Raw genomic sequence first — 19485 nt, 5'->3', positions numbered from 1 at the left:
GGCAACCATCCCTTTTGCACCCTCCATCCACCCCACATATCTCTTCTTTCTGAAGAGTTTTGGGTTGGCATGTAAGTTATGGCCAAAAGAAAGGCTCTCTTCCTTGGAAGTTCTGATTCCCTTTCGTCCTCTTGGAGCAATCAGAAGAGCATACCTTGTAAGCTCAATTTTCTTATCCAATATATTTTATTACAACTTATTAACTGAGCGTACGTCACTTATATCCTGACTAACCAAAACAATAGGAAAAGAGGATTAACAAACACAACAACAAAACCAAAAGGATATCAGTTCCGAGGAACGATTCTCCTGGCATAATCAGCAGGATTTCTTCTGCTGGAACCTGGAGCAAGCAGAACCCAGAACCTCAGCAGGAGCCGGAGCCTCAAAGCCTTCCCTTGAGCAGTTCTCTCTAGGAGCATCTTGAAGTGCAGCAATGAACAACCAAAACTATCCCAAGTCTCCAAAAGCCCCCGCCTCCAGTTCTGGACTCATTTACATATCTCCTCCCACAGTCTGTTCACGGGATCTTTTCAGCTGGCAACAATCAAGCTCCCACACAAGGTGGTTGGTCTTCTAGGGGATTAACCTCACCTGTTCTCTCACAAGACCGGTCCGATCCCACACTTGGGATCCTAAAAAACAGGTTTATCTCTCCTTCAATACCTGTTGTGGTTTAAATCACATAAAAGCTCATGTTCTCAAAGCTTGGCCCACAGAAGAGCAGTGGGAGGACTCTGACCTAGTAATCTCATAAATCCATTTGCAACTTAATTGGGAGGTTGTGGAAACTTCGAGACATAAGGCTTACTTAAAGGAAGGAGGTCCTTAAAGATATGTCTTGATGATGGAAAGAGAACTCTGTGTGTGTGTGTGTGTGTGTGTGTGTTTGTATGTGTGTGTTTGTATGTGTGTGTTTGTGTGTGTGTGTATATATGTGTGTATGTGTGTATATGTGTGTATGTATGTGTATGTGTGTATGTATGTGTGTATTTATATGTATGTATGTGTGTGTATATATGTGTGTATGTGTGTATATGTGTGTATGTATGTGTGTATGTATGTGTATATTTATGTGTGTATGTATTGTGTATGTGTGTATTTATGTGTATGTATGTGTGTATGTGTGTATGTTTCTATCTTTATGTCTATGTCTCTCCATGATGATGTCCCCCTCCCCACTGGCCCAGAAATATTGGAACAAGATGTGATTGGGCCTCAAACCTCTGAAACCATGAATGAAAATATATGTTGTCTCCTTTAAGTTGATTTTCTCCAGTATCTTGTTACAACAGAAAATTGACCAATACAACATCAAATCACTGTTTTCATAAGTCACTGAAGCTGCTGGGAGGATGATGCATCATTTGGTCCACCACATCATGTGATGCACCACATCCTCTTTTTCCCACCGTATCAATAGCGAAACAAAGGTCAAGAAGGGAATTTAATAAGGAATCAGAGCAAACTACAAAGAAAGCTGGGTACGGAGCTCCAAGGGAAGGACTTTTAGGTATGCTCCTAGGCACGCATTTGTCAGAGGTCCTTGGGTGTGTGTACAGCTGTTTCTTCATGGTTAGTACCCATCCGAGTTGCCAGTCCTCAGGGTATGTCTGTTATCCCAGGGAACAACACACTACTAAACAGACTTCCACAGCGGCAACAACAAATGCCAGTCCCCAGAAAGGTATGAGTTTCTACTACAGTCACCATGTTAAGTCTGATGATAAAATGAAAGGAGGGGTCACAATTGTCCCCTTCAACTTTAATCTTTCTAACTGTTAATTCAATTTCCTTTGATGTCAGTAGGATATGGTTGCTTCTTAGAGTTGTCTAGTTTCATTTGTTCGGTTTTCTAAAGTGTTGTCTGTGTCTTTTTTGTGGTTTCTAGAAATTTCTTCTATTCATCTGATATAGAAGATGCTTAGCCTATAACCCTGCAGCTATATACTACAAGCCCACCAGGCAGAAGAGCTGCCCAGATATCAGCTAACAGTGCTGCTCATGTTCCACCTGCTTAACATTGGTCAGAGACTGTGAAGATTAAAAAAAAAAAAAACCCTGGTATGTCACTGAGGAAAAATATGTAATCAACAAAAAATTTAAATATTATTGATCAATTGAAAAAACTCTATTTGGGTGGGGGGAACCTTTAAACCTGATGCACTGAGAAAACAATGCATCTAGCAGCAATGTTAGTTTTAGATTATTGATTTAAAGCAGGAAAAAAAAAAGAAAAAAGAAAGAAAGAAAACATAAAAAGAAAATGTGTTATGGACTCCAGGAGATAAATTTTAAAATACAAGACTTTATTATTGTGGAATAGCCTAGATTGTGAGTTCCATTTTAAGAAACATAATTGATAATTGGACAACAGAACTGATAGCTGAACAAGAAAATGTAATTTAGATTATAAAGGTCTTGCTTTGATAAGCATTTCTAGGGATGGAGTTCTTCTTCTGGGCTCTGTGTCACTCGTATTCACCTGCACACTCCATATCCATCCATACATATCATTTTAAAAATATTTTTATTTAAATGCTTATTTTATGCTTTTTACATATGTCTAATTTTTCCTTTTTACATTGTTTTTAGTACTTGTAATTTTGTGTATTACATATAATGCATTTCTCATATAGTTATATATAAACGTAATATCCCATCTATGTTACATGGGAAATCACATATATAACTACATATGAAATAATATATTAATTATATATAAATATAAATATAAAACATTCCGTCTTTGTTTTCACATTCCATTTTAATTACATTCTGTGGACATTATAACTGCACTAGGAGTATAATCCCAGCATGTGCTAAGTCATATAAATCTCCTTTGTATTTGTACTTTGTGCCTGCTCATGACATTGTTTTCCATTCTTAAACAGGAACATCTCACTCCTGTTTTTTCAACAAATAATGTCACTTGTGTGTGCACGCGCATGTGCTTTCTTTCCTTCAGGTATTCCATTAGTTCTGACATTGTGTGAAGCAGGTGGCTAATTATATTTTTCCCACACTAAAAGCCATATTTTAACTTCTGCCTATGCTATCACATACTCATTGAGCCTAAGTTACCCTATGGTACTTACAAAGTAAGCACTTTGAATCCTGCACATATACTGAATTCAAAGATTGCTTTACAAGAAAAAAAGTGATATTTCTATAACGATGGGTCATCTCAGTTATGAAAATATTCTATTTCCTGATTACCATATGTCTACATTTGTGATCAACTAATTTTGCAAACTCCCTCATGATCATCTCACAATCTTTTACTAAGTTTTGGCACCATGAATAGGATTCATCAAATTATATTTTAGAAAGTAGAATTCTATCTCTTCATGTACGTTAATTAATCTTTTATATAGAAATGTTCCTAAAATCTTTCAGTAGTTAAAATATTTTGATAGTTAGTTGACTTTCTTGGACCATGTATGTAGATCACAATTTGCAGTCTATATTTCTTTATAAAACTACACATCATAATTTTGATTCTCCTCTTATTTTCTGGTTAGGTACCTAAAAAAAAAAAGTTGGATGACTACAATGAACACTTTGCAGGATGAAGTAAAGGAAAGGTTTTAAATTTTATTAGCACATATAATATTCAATATAGATTTTTGGTGTGTTCTTTACCTCAGAGACTCAACCTTCTTGCTTAAAAAATATCATCAATGAATACTGAATCCGATGACTCTTCTTACCTATTGAGATGATCATAAAGATTTTTGTGAGAATGTATTAATGTAAATAATACCAAGAGGTTTTTTCTTTTTTTTTTTTTTTTTTCAGAATATGAAAGTTTATTACTGTGTTTGCATTGTCAAAATTTATGACCTTGGTCTTTCTTTCTTGCCTTTGTACAAGGCCAAAAGAGACACATTGGCTACTTTAACAACCTTAAATCGGACTCCAGGAATATCACCTACGGCATGACCTTTTCGACTAAATCCAGCAACCAGAACTTCATCGTTTTCCTCAATGAAGTTCAAGCAGCCGTCATTGGGCACGAACGCAGTGATCTTCTTGCCGTTCTTGATGAGCTGCACCCTCACACACTTCCGGATAGCAGAATTTGGCTGCTTAGCTTCAACTCCTACTTTTTCCAGCACAATTCCCTTGGCATGGGAGGCACCGCCAAAAGGATTGGCCTTCAGGGCTGTGCCCAAGTGGGCTTTCTTGTATTGCTTATCATGCCACTTCTGGTCACGTCGGTGACTGCGGAGCTTCCTGGCAGTACGGAGACCACGACACTTGCCCATCTTGTCGGCGCCACGGGCCCGCGAGAAAGAGAGAGGCGATGCAGGAAGGACCCACAAGGCACTCGGTTTTTTCATATTAAGAGAAAATCTTTTGCATTTTTCAATGAACACTATGAAGTCATAACAAAACTTTCTGCACAGCCTACATTTAGCTAATATTTTTCTTATAAATTTTACATAAGGTTTCAAAACAAAGCTGTCTGTGACTCTCTTTGTTTACGTTATTTTATCTGCTTGATCCTCAAGGTTACGATAGGATGGTGCTGTGTAAAGACAGAGCCCTCGGCATTTTCCACACTCTCCTTTCTTACAAACTATGCCTGAACTTATTTCTGAACAGTGGACTTGGAAAGGACGGGGTGGTATTGGTTATGAACTCGTTTTGTTAGTCACTACTGTTCTATGTATGTCTTCTCTTTTCCTTGAGCACGTTACAGCCCATCCCCTATTTTGCTTGAAAATCATATATTACGTCCTTGTTTTCAATATTTTCAGAATTTCAGAATGCTTGTTGCCAGTACGCCTTGATGCTTAAAACAATCTACCACTGAGGTCAGTCACTTGGGTTTCATCTTTAGCATTCTGCTCTCTTCACTTTTTATCATTTTATGCTTCTACTTATTGACCACTTTCCTCTCACAACTCTTTGACTGTTTTAAGTGTAACTGCTTCAAAGTCTCTTTTACATCTCCTGTTCATTTTATTATAACTGTTGATTGTGGAAAATCTTATAAAGGATAGGATTGTGAGCTTCATGTAACCACCCTAGTTTCAAATGTAATAAACCCCAGGTCAATCATTATTTTTAAGACATTGTTTACTGCACCCATATGTACTATGGTATATATCTCTAAAAGATGAATTATCCTAAAAAATAGAATCAAATTTACAGTGTTATCTCTGAAAATATAAAATTCGTAATATAACCACATCCATTTAATGTTGAATTTTCCTTACTATCTCAAAATGTTTTGAAGTTTTATATTTGGGACTTTTACTAAGGTCCATATACTATAACTGCCTAAGTCTTCCTAAGTTTCTATCCATCCATTACTGTCTTCCAATTTTTGACTTGTTGCTTGAGTTGAGTTGGTGGTCCATCAGAAAATCACTTGGTCCAAGTACACTATGTAACAGAATTCTAAAAACTAATCCCTTTTATATAAAATGTGTTGTATCCTTTTACTGACAACTCTAAATCTAAATAATTACTGAGTTTCTGCTTAGCTTAATTATTTTCAAAGCTATACCCTTTTCCCCAACACTTGACAACTCTCTTTCCCCATGACAATACAAATATTCACCTATACCCAATGTTTCCTGAAACTTATTGCTTAGGTCTATGAGCCTGATCAAATGAAGTGTCTATATTTTGTTTAGAAAAAAAAATAGTCTATGATGCTAAACAGCACAAAAACATCTGTACTGTCTGGTCATACAGAACATAGTGTGTGTCGCCAGAAGCCAGTGGTGCTAGACCACCTGCATTTACCAGTTTGGGTTGGGTTTAGAGGTGAGACAGTGTCTTAGCTTTCACGTTGCTTTGAATCCCAAGCTTGTACACACAGCTTCAAAAAGAAAATGTCCTCTTTATTAATTATAGCATCACCCTAGGAGCAGCTGGATCAGAAAGATGGAGCTAAAAGTCCACGTGCATGCTTTCTTCTCTTATTTACTCATTTGTAAACGGATTAGTTGGTGCCTCGACAGCCTCACACATTCTAACTGAAGTGTTCATTTTGAGTGTCTTTAGGGAACCATGCACTTTCACGAACCTGCTATGGTCATGTTCAAACCTCCAGTTGTCACCTCTGACCAGTGACAACCTCTCCATGCTGGTCCTAAATGACCTTCACATGAGACTTGTAGTCCTATAGTGGCTATCTTAGTTTCAGATGTAACCAGGAATTATTCATTATTTTGATTTTAAGTTATAAATACATTTATAATTATTTAAATTAGTTATGAATCACCTGTTCCAACACCCTCCCCCATGGACTCATGGTGTTTATAATAAATGACATTTAGAAACACAGCCTGAGCCAAGAGAAGATCATGACCCATATATACTTGGATGTCATATTTTTTTAGAACTTTTCCATAAACTTAACTAGAAAATAACCTCTTAGATAAAGTATGCCATGCTTTTCACTGATAATTCTAATTAAACCCATAATTACAGAGTTTCTGCTAAGCTTCACTAATCTCAGACCTTTATCCTTTCTCCCAACACTGAAAACCTTTGTGCTCAATGACAATAATACAAATACTTATTTTCTTTATCCTTCAACACATGCAGCACTTAGAATAATATCACCACTAAAAATGTTTTTACTTCTTTTTGCCTTACAAAAAATATATCTAATGTAAATAAATTACCACTAAAACGAACTTCAGGGGACTGGTAAAACGGCACCACAGAAAAAAGGGCTTGCCGCCAAGCCAAATGTGATTAACTGTGACCCCCAGAACGACATGGTGGAGGGACAGAACTGACTCCAGCATCTTGTCTCCTGCCCTCCACAAGTTTGCTGTGGCACAGATGCACATGCAAGTGTGTGTGTGCCACAGTATACACAAAAGTTAAAAATAACTTGGTATACATAACTCCTGTGTAGTTAATGCTCTACCATTTCTAAACATTTAAAGGCTAACTTGACAATCCTTCTTTCCTTCCTTTCTTTATACTTTATTTATTTAAATTTATCTTTTTATTTTTATTTTGCTTACATTTTTTCTCTTTTTATCCTAAAGGTCATATATGTATATCATGGCTCCCAGTTTGGTGTTTTAGTGGAGTTATTCAGTGTGCAACAAGGGCCTTTCCACATGTATATCTACTTCTTGTACCTTTTCTTGGGTTCTCTTCTTTCTATTTGTTTGCTTTGTCCTATTCCAATGTGTTAGTTTTTGTTTTATCTTATTATATTTTAATTTATCATTATTTTTTAGAAGCCTGGTTTTTTTTTCCTGGTGAGAGACAGAAAAGGGGTGGATGTGCATGGGAAGGGATGTGGAAAGAACTGGGAGAAGCAGAGGGCGGGAAAACTGTAATCAGGATATATTATGAGGAAAAAAATCTATTTTCAATAAAAGGAAAAGGAGGAGATTCAATCTGAGTATATTGCATAGAAATGAAGCCTTTGAAAGATGATTAAATTATATAAAGTCACTGTGGCAAAGGCCCTGTGGTTGAATCTTTGAAGCTCATATGAAGTGAGAGAGACCTGAAGAAATAACACACAGGGCACACACATACACACACACACACACACACACACACACACACACACACACACACACACACAACTCCTCATCCCTCAGCAGGCGAGGCTTCATACATAACCTTTGGTAAGTCAACGCACCTTTGCTTTCATCAGACCTTACACAGTCCGTGGTACTGTGCCATCAGCAGACAGCAGACGGCTGTAGCAGAAAGCCTGCTACCATGTCTGGAGTGTGTCTGCACATCTCCATGTGGGCATTTCATTCTCAGAGCCCCACCCACTACTGCTATTTTCTATAGCATCTTCCTTTGAGCAACTAGCATTCTTCATTTCTGTGGATTGGGCTCTATCTTTCTCAATATTTGAAGATATTGTTTTCTTTTTTTATTTTATTAATTTATTGATATTACATCTCAATGGTTATCCCCCTCCCTTGTATCTTCCCATTCTGCCCTCCCTCCCATTTTCCCCTTACTCCCCTCCTCTATGACTGTGACTGAGATCCTAGAAGCCTACAAGTAGAACATTATGATAGGCAGATTTGGGCCCAGGGGTCCCACTCAAACTATGGCACCAGCCAAGGACAATACAGGCTGTAAACTTCAAACTCCTACCCAGATCTAGCCAATGGTCAGGACATTCTCCACAGTTGAGTGGAGAGTGGGATATGACTTTCACACGTACTCTGGTGCCTCATATTTGACCATGTCCCCTGAATGGGGAGACCTGGTGGCACTCAGAGGAAGGATAGCAGGCTACCAAGAAGAGACTTAATATCCTATGAGCATATACAGGGGGAGGAGGTCCCCCTCAGTCACAGTCATAGGGAAGATATCATTTTCATTCCATGCATTTTAAGTTGTAGTGACGTTCCCTGAATCTGTTAAGGCTATAACCATGACCAGAAGTCTCGAAAGGTGGGCTTCCACGCGTATATTCACAGCATTCAGAACAAAGTGAAGTCTACAAGATGCCCTCATGCAGGTACTGTAGCGATTACAAACATCTGAAAAACCAGCCCCGTTTTCTACCTCGCAGCCCAACTTCATGCAGTTTTTCTAAACCACTGGGCTCATCCAATTCCATTTCTGGTAGCTGCTTCGAAGGATGTATAATTTCTGTTCCATCAAGTTTTGACCTTGAGCAAAATATTTAAGCTTTCACCTGCCCAGAGGCAAAGCTTTACTGAGGTCCGGAGAATGTGGCTTTGTGTGGTGCAGAATGTTGCCTTTCAAGTACTTATCCCGCAGGTTTAAAAGGGTTCATCTGGGGTTCAGAAGTCATCTTTAGGTATTTTATTTTAATTAGAAGTATATGTGAGTGGGTGGGTGGGCAAGTATGTAAGTAAGGGTGCTTGAGGTCAGAGAGCTTGTCAGACTCTCAGGGCTGTGCCATCCTAACAACTCAGAAGTAGGTTTTGGTAATGTGATCTCATCAGATCACATTACAGATGGCTGTGAGCTACCATGCAGTTGATGGGAATCGAACTCGGGACCTCTGGAAGAAAAGACAGTGCTCTTAACTGCTGAGCCATCTCTCTAGGCCTTTATTGTTAATTTTTATGATGATGATGATGATGATGATGATGATGATGATGATGGCGGCAGCTTTTCAAGACAGAATGTCTCTGTGAACCTTGGCTTTCCTGGACTCACTTTGTAGATCAGGCTGGCCTTGAACTCCCAGAGTTCCACCTGCTTTTGCCTCCCTGGCATGGGCCACTGTGCCCAGCCCCTGGTCCCTTTTTAAAGGTATAAATTTTTAAGGAAGAAAAAAATTATATTCATAGAACAATTTTTCTCTGCCTTATATATAAATCTTAGCACAATTTAAAGAAGATATTTAAAAATTAAGTTCATACCTTTGTAATTATATTCATAGGCTAAGGAGAGCAAAGTTTTATAAATGGAAGACTTTTAAATAAATTATAATTAATTAACTATGCAAATATATCAAATAAATTTGGATACATAGTTAGATGACTAATTACAGTTCAGAAAGGTTAGAAATTTTAATACTATTTTTTTAGCTTAGTTAATATAATATTATAATTGAGGTTGCTTTGATCATTGGGAATGTCAGAGACAATAATTTTTCAAGCTTGGCTGATTTTGAAATCATATGGTTATGAGTATTAACAGCTTAATATAAAACGTGGTGCTGTCTACAAAGTTAAAAGAAATTATTTTTGTCATAATAAGCTATATTAATTTAATTAGTTATGTATAGACTTATATTTTTCATTTGAAAATGAATGCAGAATGGTAGCTGTTAGATCTGGTTCTTGAAAGGGAAAAATAAGTCTTTGATATTTCAAATAGTTTCATAGGAAAAAATTTGCAAATGTAAATTGTATTATCTCTTCTTATAGTTTGTTACATGTCCTGTAATTTATATTTTCATTAAGTAAGCACCCACACGGGCTTGGGAACGAATTAGAGACTGTCAATCTTGGAACTAACTTTCATAGATTCTTTCCTGGTCTGTTACAATAACTTCCTACTGTGTGCCTAACTTCTGAACTCACTCATTTCAGTTTGTCCTTTGCCCCGGCCCCTAGACAGTCTTTAGCTACAGCACTCGGGTAGCCAGTGCCTCCGTGTTTCATGCTCTTAGGGTGGTTGTCCGAAACTGGAGGTCAATAAGCCATTTCTAGCTAATACATGTGTCTCTTGGGCTCATGTTGTGATGTCCAATTTATATATTTTTTTCATTTATTTTCCCCCAAAACTGAACATTGAGTTGATTACATGCCAAGTTCTAGAGCTCCAACTTTCCTTCCAAAATTAAAAAGTGAGCGTAAGGTTGTTCCACAGTCCTAGAGCCAAGCAGGGGATGCCCCACAGATGAGGTCATTGGTACAGCTGCTCAGCAGACTGCAGGTGCCTTGACCTCCTAGCTGACTGATGTGGACTAGGTCGTCTTGGTCTTTGGTCTCTGAATATGTGTCCAGTTACAGACCTAATGTTTGTTTATTCCTTTCTTGCAAGACTCTCGTGGGTTATGGTTCCCCAGTGATATGTCCACTGGGAGTATCCGGAGACGATCCTGTTTGGGAAAAGGATCTGTGCAGTTACAATGAAGATATCTCAATGTAAGGCCATTCTGGGCTAAGGGAAACTTCAGCATTGTGAGCAACAACTCCACAAAAGACAAAACAGAAGGCAAAGAGATACGAAGAAAGATGTGGGATGTATGAAGAAACAGGTGACAAAACAAATGTCAGACTACAAGAGTCCCCGAAAGGCCTATATACCATATTTTTCAGACTATAAGACACAACTGACCATTAGGGACACCCAGTTTTTAGAGCAGTAAAACAAGAAAAACAGTAAAAACAGAAATTGGACCATAAGGTGTACCTTAATCCTCCACCCCTACTTTTTGGGAGGAAGTGAGTCTTACGGTCCAAAAAACACAGTACCAAAAGTTTGGTTGCTGGAACAAGTGGGAGTCGCAGGAGTTTTAGCTGGTGGGGCCTTACTAGAAGAAAGTTAGGTCAGTGTGCTCTTGGAAGGGATAACAGAAGCTTGGTTGGTTCCCTCTCCCCTAGGTTTGTGTCTGTGTCTGTCTGCCTTTCTCTCTCACTCTGTCTTTCTTAGCAGCAACGAAGTAAACAGACCTCTGTACTCCATGTCCCCACTGCCATGATGAAGACGATGCCACACCCCAAAGTGGCGAGGCCGAATGACCATACACTGAAGTAACCGTTTCTTCTTCATAAGTGGATTATATAGGAGGTTTTTGTCACAGCAACACAAAACTAGCTACGACACAAGAGAAACCCAAGATGGTCGGCAACTGAGAAAGCGCGCGCGCGCGCGCGCACACACACACACACACACACACACACACACACACACACACACACACACACACACACGGAAGAGATTCTCCGCCAGCGGCCAGAACCAATCCCGCTACTGCCTTCATGCTGGGTTTCAAATCTCTAGAACAGATTTGAAGACAAACAAACTTCTGTTTGAAGCGCTGATCTTTGTAGTAACCTTTTAGAAGTACTTAAGAAAACCGTAAGAGCCCTCAATACCAACGCCTCCCCTCCCTGCTTCCTCTCCACTGTTTTCTCCCATGCTCCACTCTTGCTCCTGCCGCTCCCAGACTCCATCTCGCACCTCTTCTTCCTGATTTAATTCAAATGAATGTTTAGTGCTGAGGCCCTCCTCATCTCTCACTGCAGCCCCTGTGGCACTGCTACTCCTTGAGCTACAGCTGCTCCTTTAAGCGTCTTCCAGTATAGGCTCAAGTTAGTTCAGGGACAGAAATCTTACAGAAAAGCTTGCGTTTCCAGTTCGCAACCTCCCTGATGCCGCGACTCCCTTTAATTGTTCTCTCACGTTGTGGTGTTCCCCACCCCTACCCCCACCTCCCACCCCCGCCCTACCCCCCACCCCCACAACTGTACAATTATATTCCTTGCTGATGTCTTCCAAGTGGGAGGTGCCTCCAGTAGGCTTCCCAGCAGAATTCAGAGTCAAAAGGGCACTATCCACCATCTATTCTTTTTTTTCTGAGTTTTACTTTTTGAATTACGTTCTTAATTGAAATATAATTTTATCAGTTTCTCCCCCTTCCTTTCCTGTATCTTGTCCCTCTCCCTTACCCTTTCTCAAACCCTTCCCATGGCCCCTCACTCTCTAGTTGACATTCTCTTTTTCTTTGAATATTAATATTTACAATGGACACACACACACACACACACACACACACAATTTGCTGAAACTATTTCTTGGTGGTACATGTATGGTTTCAAAGGTGACCAGCCCACTCTGTATTGGACAAACAATAAGGAAACTCATCCCTGAGAGAGGCTAATTCTCTCATCTGACTTTTCTAGACTGTCCTATGACTTTCAATTTTCTTGAAATTACAATAAGTATAAATGAATTAAATAAATGAATTGAGGTTCTACCTGTGCCTCACTTCCTGGAAGAGACTTTAGAGAGAAAAACACAAGGGCTACAGCTATGAGCAGTAGCTTTTGTGGCTCCAATGATCCTGTAATAATTAAATTGGCTGGGACAGTTTCGAGCACCTGGGAAAGGAGGCAGAAATAAAACCAGGCATCAAAAGGGACTGTAACACACTCCAGTGGCAACATAATTATAGGACTCCAATTCCTTGTTGAAGATTCATTCTCTAAACTGCACTGTAACTTGGTCTTGTGCAATGACAATACTTCTTCCTCTTTGCCAAAAGAATTGTTAAAAACATAAAGGTAGGAAAAATAAGGTTTAGTTTTAAATTATCCTTCAGAGAGAAGGAATTTCTTCAGGTCAATTGTCTCGCAAAATCTTATTCCTCCCTTGGGAAAACTCACATTTTAGATAGAACTTTTCAAAGTTTGAATTTTGGCTTACAATCTCTCTAAAGAGCAACACTGCCAGAGAAGGAAAGCAGAGCTGAGGATGGCTCATCCTGTCTTTCCAGGGCACTGAAGCTCAGCTAAATAGCCCTGTCATTTGGAAAACATTTTTTTCTCTATTGGCCTAAGTTAATCAGCCAGGCCATCATAAAGTCTCATCATGCTAATCAAAGCAGGAGGTAAGGGAGATGTCATCAGGCTCCACAGAGTCTGTGTTTAAAATAGCAAATCCAGGCAGGACATCCCGGACTAGGCGTTGGGCACCATGGCCATGAAGCTCAACTGTGACCTAGCTTCACTATTAGAGATCTGAAATACTTGGCACCAAGAAGACCTTCCCAAATATCTCTTCTCTGGCTCACTGGAGAGTAGTGCATCTTTCCCATGAGCACTTCCCAGGCTCCGTAGCCTGGGACCAGGATTGTGTTTCTTGCCCATGTCTCGTCTGTGTACATGTTAGACTGCAAGTAAATGAAAAAAGTTGTTGGGCCTATTTCAGCAGAAAACGACACAGGATGGACTACCTACCGGGCTCTAGTGCCATTTCTTCACTGATCAGAAAGACAACCTACACTCGGTGCCTTGGCTCCCTGGCACTACACAAGCCCTGAGGCTTCACTCGGTTCTTCCAAATCCTGATTCGGGGCAACTTTCATTCAAACCGTGTGCTCTGTACACCATCTCTAAGGAAAATGCTAACATGTGGTTTTCTGTATATGTGCCCTGTGTCAAGGGATGACAAGTTTAATGGCAATGATATGCTTTTCCCCCATTTTTAAAAAGTATGTTACTTTCATTCAGTCTTCTAGTGGGTCTTTGTCACCAAGGAGGAACCTTTAAATTCTAATAATACAGATATTAAGAGTCAGGCAGAATAATAACAAATTGTACATGTGATGACAACGGGAGAAATGAAGGCATTCATCTTGGAAGACAGGTCCCAGCCAACCTGGTGAGTGACGACCCCATCCTGCAATACAAATGCACGATGCTTTCTGCAGCTGATATTTTTATTCTTGATGATTTTTTTTTAAAGTAACCTTTATTTGAATTCCCTGTTGTCATCTAAACCCTGATCAAACAGCCTCACAGTTTGGCAAAAACCCACTTACAAAGCACTAGGATTAAAAGTAAACTTTCCAGCTTGTCTAAATGGATGGTGAGAACAGAGTATTTCAATAGTTGTTCATTTGCTTTCTTATTTGCTACCAGAAAATTCATAGCTGCCATAAGAAATATGTCTTTGTGGGAGGTGTGGGGGGGGGGTGTTTTGTGTTACTTCGCTTCTCCCCTGCCTATTAAATCAAAGGGACGTAATTCATTGTTGGACCTGATGGCGCTTCCGCAGTGGCAGCACACTGTGGAAGAAGGCTGGGGGGGGGTGTGGGGGGTGAGTGGGCACACAGCATGGGAGAGCAGCAGGACGGGATGGTTGGAAGTGCTCTCCTCATCACAAATATGTGTCTTCAATATTTAGTTGTTGTGGCAGGAAAACGCCAACAAATACATGAACTGTAAACCATCTGGCTTGAAATATGTTCAAATATGAATGTTCATCTTGAAAAATGAAATCTATGGATTTCTGGCATCCACTTTGACTTTTGAAAGGAAGAACAGCTTGGGTGTGCAAAGGAGGAATTTCTAGGCTGGCCTTCTTCAGATCCTTGCATTTGCCTGAACTCCGAAGTCAAATAATTCTCAGTCTAGAAAGGCAGACTTCCCTTTCATTTTGAAACTTTAATGAAAGCCACTGGCTGCTAGGAACTTCCTGTCACCGCATCTGTGTGGGGATTTGTCTTGTGTGCTAAGAAGCAAAGAAACAAACGTGGTCCTGTATTTATTATTTAACACTAAGCGGTGTCTGATGTGTGCTGTGCACGGTAAGATTAAAGAGGCGAGTCCCGTCTTTAACCACATTTCTAAGCCAAGCAGCTCAAACAGGGCCACTTAGTTTAGAACAAGAAATGATAAATTAGTCACTCTGTGGTCCTGCGCCGGGAACTTCAGGAGCCCTCACGTCAGGGCTCCCCAAGCAACTTCAAGAATCGTTTTAGAGACATGATTAATAGAAAGAAGGAACCGGTTGCAAATGTAGGAAGATGAAGATGAGAAAGGGGCACGCCGGTGAAGTTGAGACTCTCTGGGCCCAGCCGACCAGAGAGAGGCTTGTGGGGTTCGTCTGGAGGTCCCAGGTGTGATCTTTCCCATGCAGGGTGCCTCCACCTGAGTCTTTACTTTTTGCACACATATCTGTCATCTTTCCATCTAGCTCAAGAAAGGCAGACCACACACCTGCACTCTACGTATGTGTGCGATCTCAGCACACTTTTCCAAATGGAATTGTGACCATGAGATGAAGTAAAAAGTTATGACACAGGTGAAGAATGTAGCCTTGACCTTAGAATTGTGAGTTAAACTGGTAGTGATACAAGGCACTTAAGAATTATACTAAGAGGAACTGGAGAGATGGCTTAGAGGTTAAGGGCACTGACTACTCCTCCAGGGGTCCTGAGTTCAACTCCCAGCAGCCACATGGTGGCTCACAAATATCTATAATGTGATCTGATGCCTTCTTCTGGCCTACGGGTGTATATGCAGACAGAGAGAGCACTGTATTCACAATGATAGATAAATAAATCTTAAAAAAAAAAAAAGAATTATATTAAGAGAAGGCATGTTTCCTGGAATACAAACATAATACACACAATTCAGCAAAAGTTGGGATATTGTGACACTTAAATTTTATTTTAAAATCACTTATATATTGATATGTATCCTTTACATTTTTTATTCTGCTTTTCCTTTAAAAGTAAATTTTATCCAATACATAATTTATGCAATATAATTATATAATTACCATAATAAATGATCCTTAAAATTATTGTGTAAGGGTTAGGGGTTGTATGTGTTTACTTTTTTCCTTTAGTTTTCCATCCTTCTTCACCTTAATATTTAGATGCTGACACGTGCATTTAGAAAAAAGCTAGAAGGTGTTTGACTCTTAGAGATAATCTGGCAATGCTATTTTATGCTCCATCTGCAGGGAACCTGGAATTTGTCAAACTATTAGGTGATCAATCCTGACCTGGAGGGTCAAAGTGTTTCTTTGTTGGGTTAAGGAACCAACTAAATGACTGAAAAGAGCTAAAATACAATGGATTAAATTAATCCCAGGAACATAGCACGGTTAATATAGAGTTTGCATTCAGATATAAAAAACAATTAATCTGCCTTTGTAAACATTGTTCTTTTTCCTGCTTTTATTTTTTTTTCCACTTCAGAAGAATTGTTAGGGTTGGAGATGTCGTTGGCTTCACGGAACCCTTGCTGAGCATGCTAAAACCCCTGGCTTCAAACTGCAGCTCCGCATAAATTGTGCAAATGGCTACCACACCCTTGTCATCTCAGCACACAGGAGTTGGAGGCAGGATAATGCGGAGTTTGAGGGCAGCTTGTGTACCGTGAGACCCTGTCTCACAAGCCACCTGCACATATCACGGAAGAGCCTTCACCGGTGTGAGCTTTACAGAGGAGCAATACTCCAATACTGTCTGTCCTCCTGTGTGGTGGCCTGGAAAGGCCAATCCAGGCGAGCGCTTCATTAAGCAGTAACTAATCAGCTCAGGCTACACCTTCTCTGTTTGGAGATCCCTGAGGAACAAGGTGGTGCTCACTTTTAGCAATGGAAACCGTTTCCTCTTAAGTAGTTCCAGGTCCGAGCACACGCATTCTATCTCCAGATTCTGCGCAGCTTGGTTCCTGCTGACTTCGTCCCCAGTTCTCTGAAAATTACTCAAAGGCTCTATGTAAAGTGTGCCCTGTACAAACGCCTTCTTGGAAGTATAAGCCAAGGCATGTTTGGGGGGCGGGGGGAGGGGGTGTGCGTCCTCGTGCTTGCAGCAGGTTAGCTGGGAAGCAGTGGTCACACCTTCATGACTCATTCTGGAAAACTAAGTGTTTCTGCGGAAGTCCTCGTAGATTGAGTCTGCAGCAACTTGAACTTTTATGTGTGATATACAAGGCATGATGTCTGGTGTTGTATAAGGCTTGGTTCTAATCCAGAGGTGTAATCAGCTTATTCTTAAACGTGAAAATTTCAAAAATGTATTTTCATCAATTGCACAAAAAATTGTTGAGTTCTGAATGAATTTGCATGTCATTTAGAATTAAATATAATTTAGAATATGGTTTGCTCCTTGATGTAAGTGAACTAAAATGATCACACGTTCTACAGAAGAAGGATTATGAAGATAATCCTTAAGTTAAAGCCTGAGTTAGCGCCTTCACAATATGACCGTTAACCATTTTTGTGTTCCGAAAGGGATGATAGCTGTATTTTTAACACACAATCCATTATGTATTGTCTGGGATCACTTGGATGACTCAGTCTGCACTCATTTGGTCCTGTGCCTCAGGCCTGGGCTGAGACAGATGGCTGTGGTGGGACCACATGATGGAGTGGTCAGTTCCCGTCATAGTAGCCGTTAGGCAAAAAGGAAGAGGCTGTGGTCCCCACATCTACTTCAAGTGTCTGGTCTTCTCAGACCCATATCCTGAAGATCATCTTCAGATAACGACCAAGCCTTTCATGTGTGCCCTTTAAGGAACATTTGAGATCCAAACCATCTATGACAAGCAGAATGTGTCTCTTGAGAGGCAGCTGTGTCCCCACCACCAAGACCATTGGGTATATTAATTGTAACTTTGCATAAGGCGCTCAGAAGGCTAGAAAAGCCAACCCTTGTACTCACTGAAACTGAAGCTAATATAAAACCTGTGAGTATTCCTTCTGATTTAACATTCATAGTCTAAGTGAATAAGGCCTCTAAGATATGTAAATCCTAAACATTTCAAAAATAACAAATCATTTAATCATGGAAGATTATTGGCTTAAAATGAATATGAAGAATCTTATAAGTTTTTAAGTTTAAAAGAAAGTTTTGTGTGTGTGTGTGTGTGTGTGTGTGTGTGTGTGTGTGTGTGTGCGCGCGCGCGCGCGCGCCTGTGTGGGGTTTTTGTGCCCTGTGTCCATGTGGGAACCCAACTAAACCAAAAGATATTTCAGATCCCCTGAAACTGGATTTGCGGGTAGTTGTGAGTCACCGTATGAGTGCTGAGAACTGAACCTGGATCCTTCACAGGAGCAGCAATTACTCTTAACCACTGAGCCATCTCTCCAGACCCATATTGCTCATTATTGAAGAAGCACCTGAAGATCCTAGCTCACTGTTAATCTCAAGCAAATGCTGCCCCAAACACCAATGCCTATCTATATCTCCACAGAGAAAAAATATTTTAAGTTAATGTATCTTTTTAAGAAGAGGTGAATTTGACAGTTTCTTTGCTGCTACATACCAGATTTCTCCAAAAGAAATACCTTGCTTACAATGTTTGAGTGCTTGTGTATGACTGAGAATGAGGAAGAAGCAGGATTGACTCCACAAGGGGGCGCTATTTTAATCCTTTCAATAAACGTAGAAACTGAAGCTTACTAGGGGTTGGGCTAGGTGATCCGTAAAAAGTTTTTCCATTTATCGTCACATGCATGAACAAAGTCCTGAATGGTTAGACATATAGATGTTTTTAGATCCTTAGACTTCTTTGGATTAGATTGCCAAGATGACACAGAAACATCGATCTTGGACTAAGATTCGTATTTACAATCTCCAAATAGAAGGGGGTAAACTTTATCACTCGGAGCCATGTGGGGAACAGGAGACAAAACACACTTTCAGAAGGCGAAAGGAGCAAGGAAGAAAATGCAGACCAGGGCCTTCACTGTAGATTTCACACAGGGCAAGGCCCCATGAGCAGCTAAGCCAGCCTACGATCTGATGGCTCTCCCCACTTCGTCAGACCCTGGGCCTTGGGTAGTCTGCCTGTACATCTGGCCCTGGGTTGAATTAGTACAAAGAAGTCGCTTTGGTATATGAGAGGTTGAGGGGAGGGGATAGCCGAGTTTATGAACTGTGGGGCGGTTGGTTTCCATCAAGAAATACCACAAGGTAAGCTGTTAGCAATCGTAGGAAATTGCAAGCCCTGTTAGGAGTTAGTTAAGAGTTCTAACATGAGCGCTTCCATCCCTCGTTACAAACTTACACTGCAGACATGTGCTCCCTCACAGTGTAGTGGCTACGAAGTCTAGGGTCAAGGCACCAACATCTGAAGAGGGAGATTGCCCCATCGGCCCACGGTAGAAAGGTGAGGAGGAGAGGGGTCGGGGTAGGGAGGGGGGGGTGAATTTTTCCTTTTAGAAACACGACACTGACCCATAGCATCATTTAGTCATTGATCATTGACTATATCATTGACCTTTGTGCCTCTCAACCCCATGTCACTGAAAATCAAATTTCCATAAAGTACAGAGGAACTGTCAAGACCATAACAAGCCTGTCAAAGCACCTCAATTTATAAAATAAAAAATAATGATTAGCACAAGGAGTATTTGTTGACTCAATTTCCTTAACCAATATATTTTATTACAACTTATTAACTGAGTATATGTCACTTATAACCCGACTAACCAAAACAATAGGAAATGAGGATTAATGGACACAATAACAAAACCATAAGGATATCAGTTCCGAGGAACGATTCTCCTGGC

General features: G+C 40.1%; 2 protein-coding genes across 2 annotated transcripts in view; both read right to left on the bottom strand.

Moving 5' to 3' along the window:
* Nucleotides 1-19485, bottom strand: part of LOC311593307 (endogenous retrovirus group K member 6 Gag polyprotein-like) — a gene marked incomplete at its 3' end in the record, with an annotated part of 427545 nt that overhangs the window by 279052 nt on the left and 129008 nt on the right. The window lies entirely within an intron of this gene.
* On the bottom strand, nt 3809-4330 carry LOC311593762 (small ribosomal subunit protein uS12-like). Its single transcript, XM_084775187.1, has one exon. It carries the CDS (start codon nt 4269-4271, stop codon nt 3840-3842), a length of 432 nt encoding a protein of 143 aa, XP_084631313.1. The 5' UTR covers nt 4272-4330; the 3' UTR covers nt 3809-3839.

The sequence above is a fragment of the Acomys minous genome (genome assembly GCF_964271855.1).
Source record: "Acomys minous genome assembly, chromosome: 3".
Taxonomy (NCBI): Eukaryota; Metazoa; Chordata; class Mammalia; order Rodentia; family Muridae; genus Acomys; species Acomys minous.
The sequence above is the reverse complement of the archived record's forward strand: the minus strand, read 5'-3'. Positions and strand labels throughout refer to the sequence as shown.

Excerpts from the sequence above, each read along its gene's own strand:
- LOC311593762 (XM_084775187.1), bottom strand. The coding sequence starts at position 4,271 with ATGGGCAAGTGTCGTGGTCTCCGTACTGCCAGGAAGCTCCGCAGTCAC.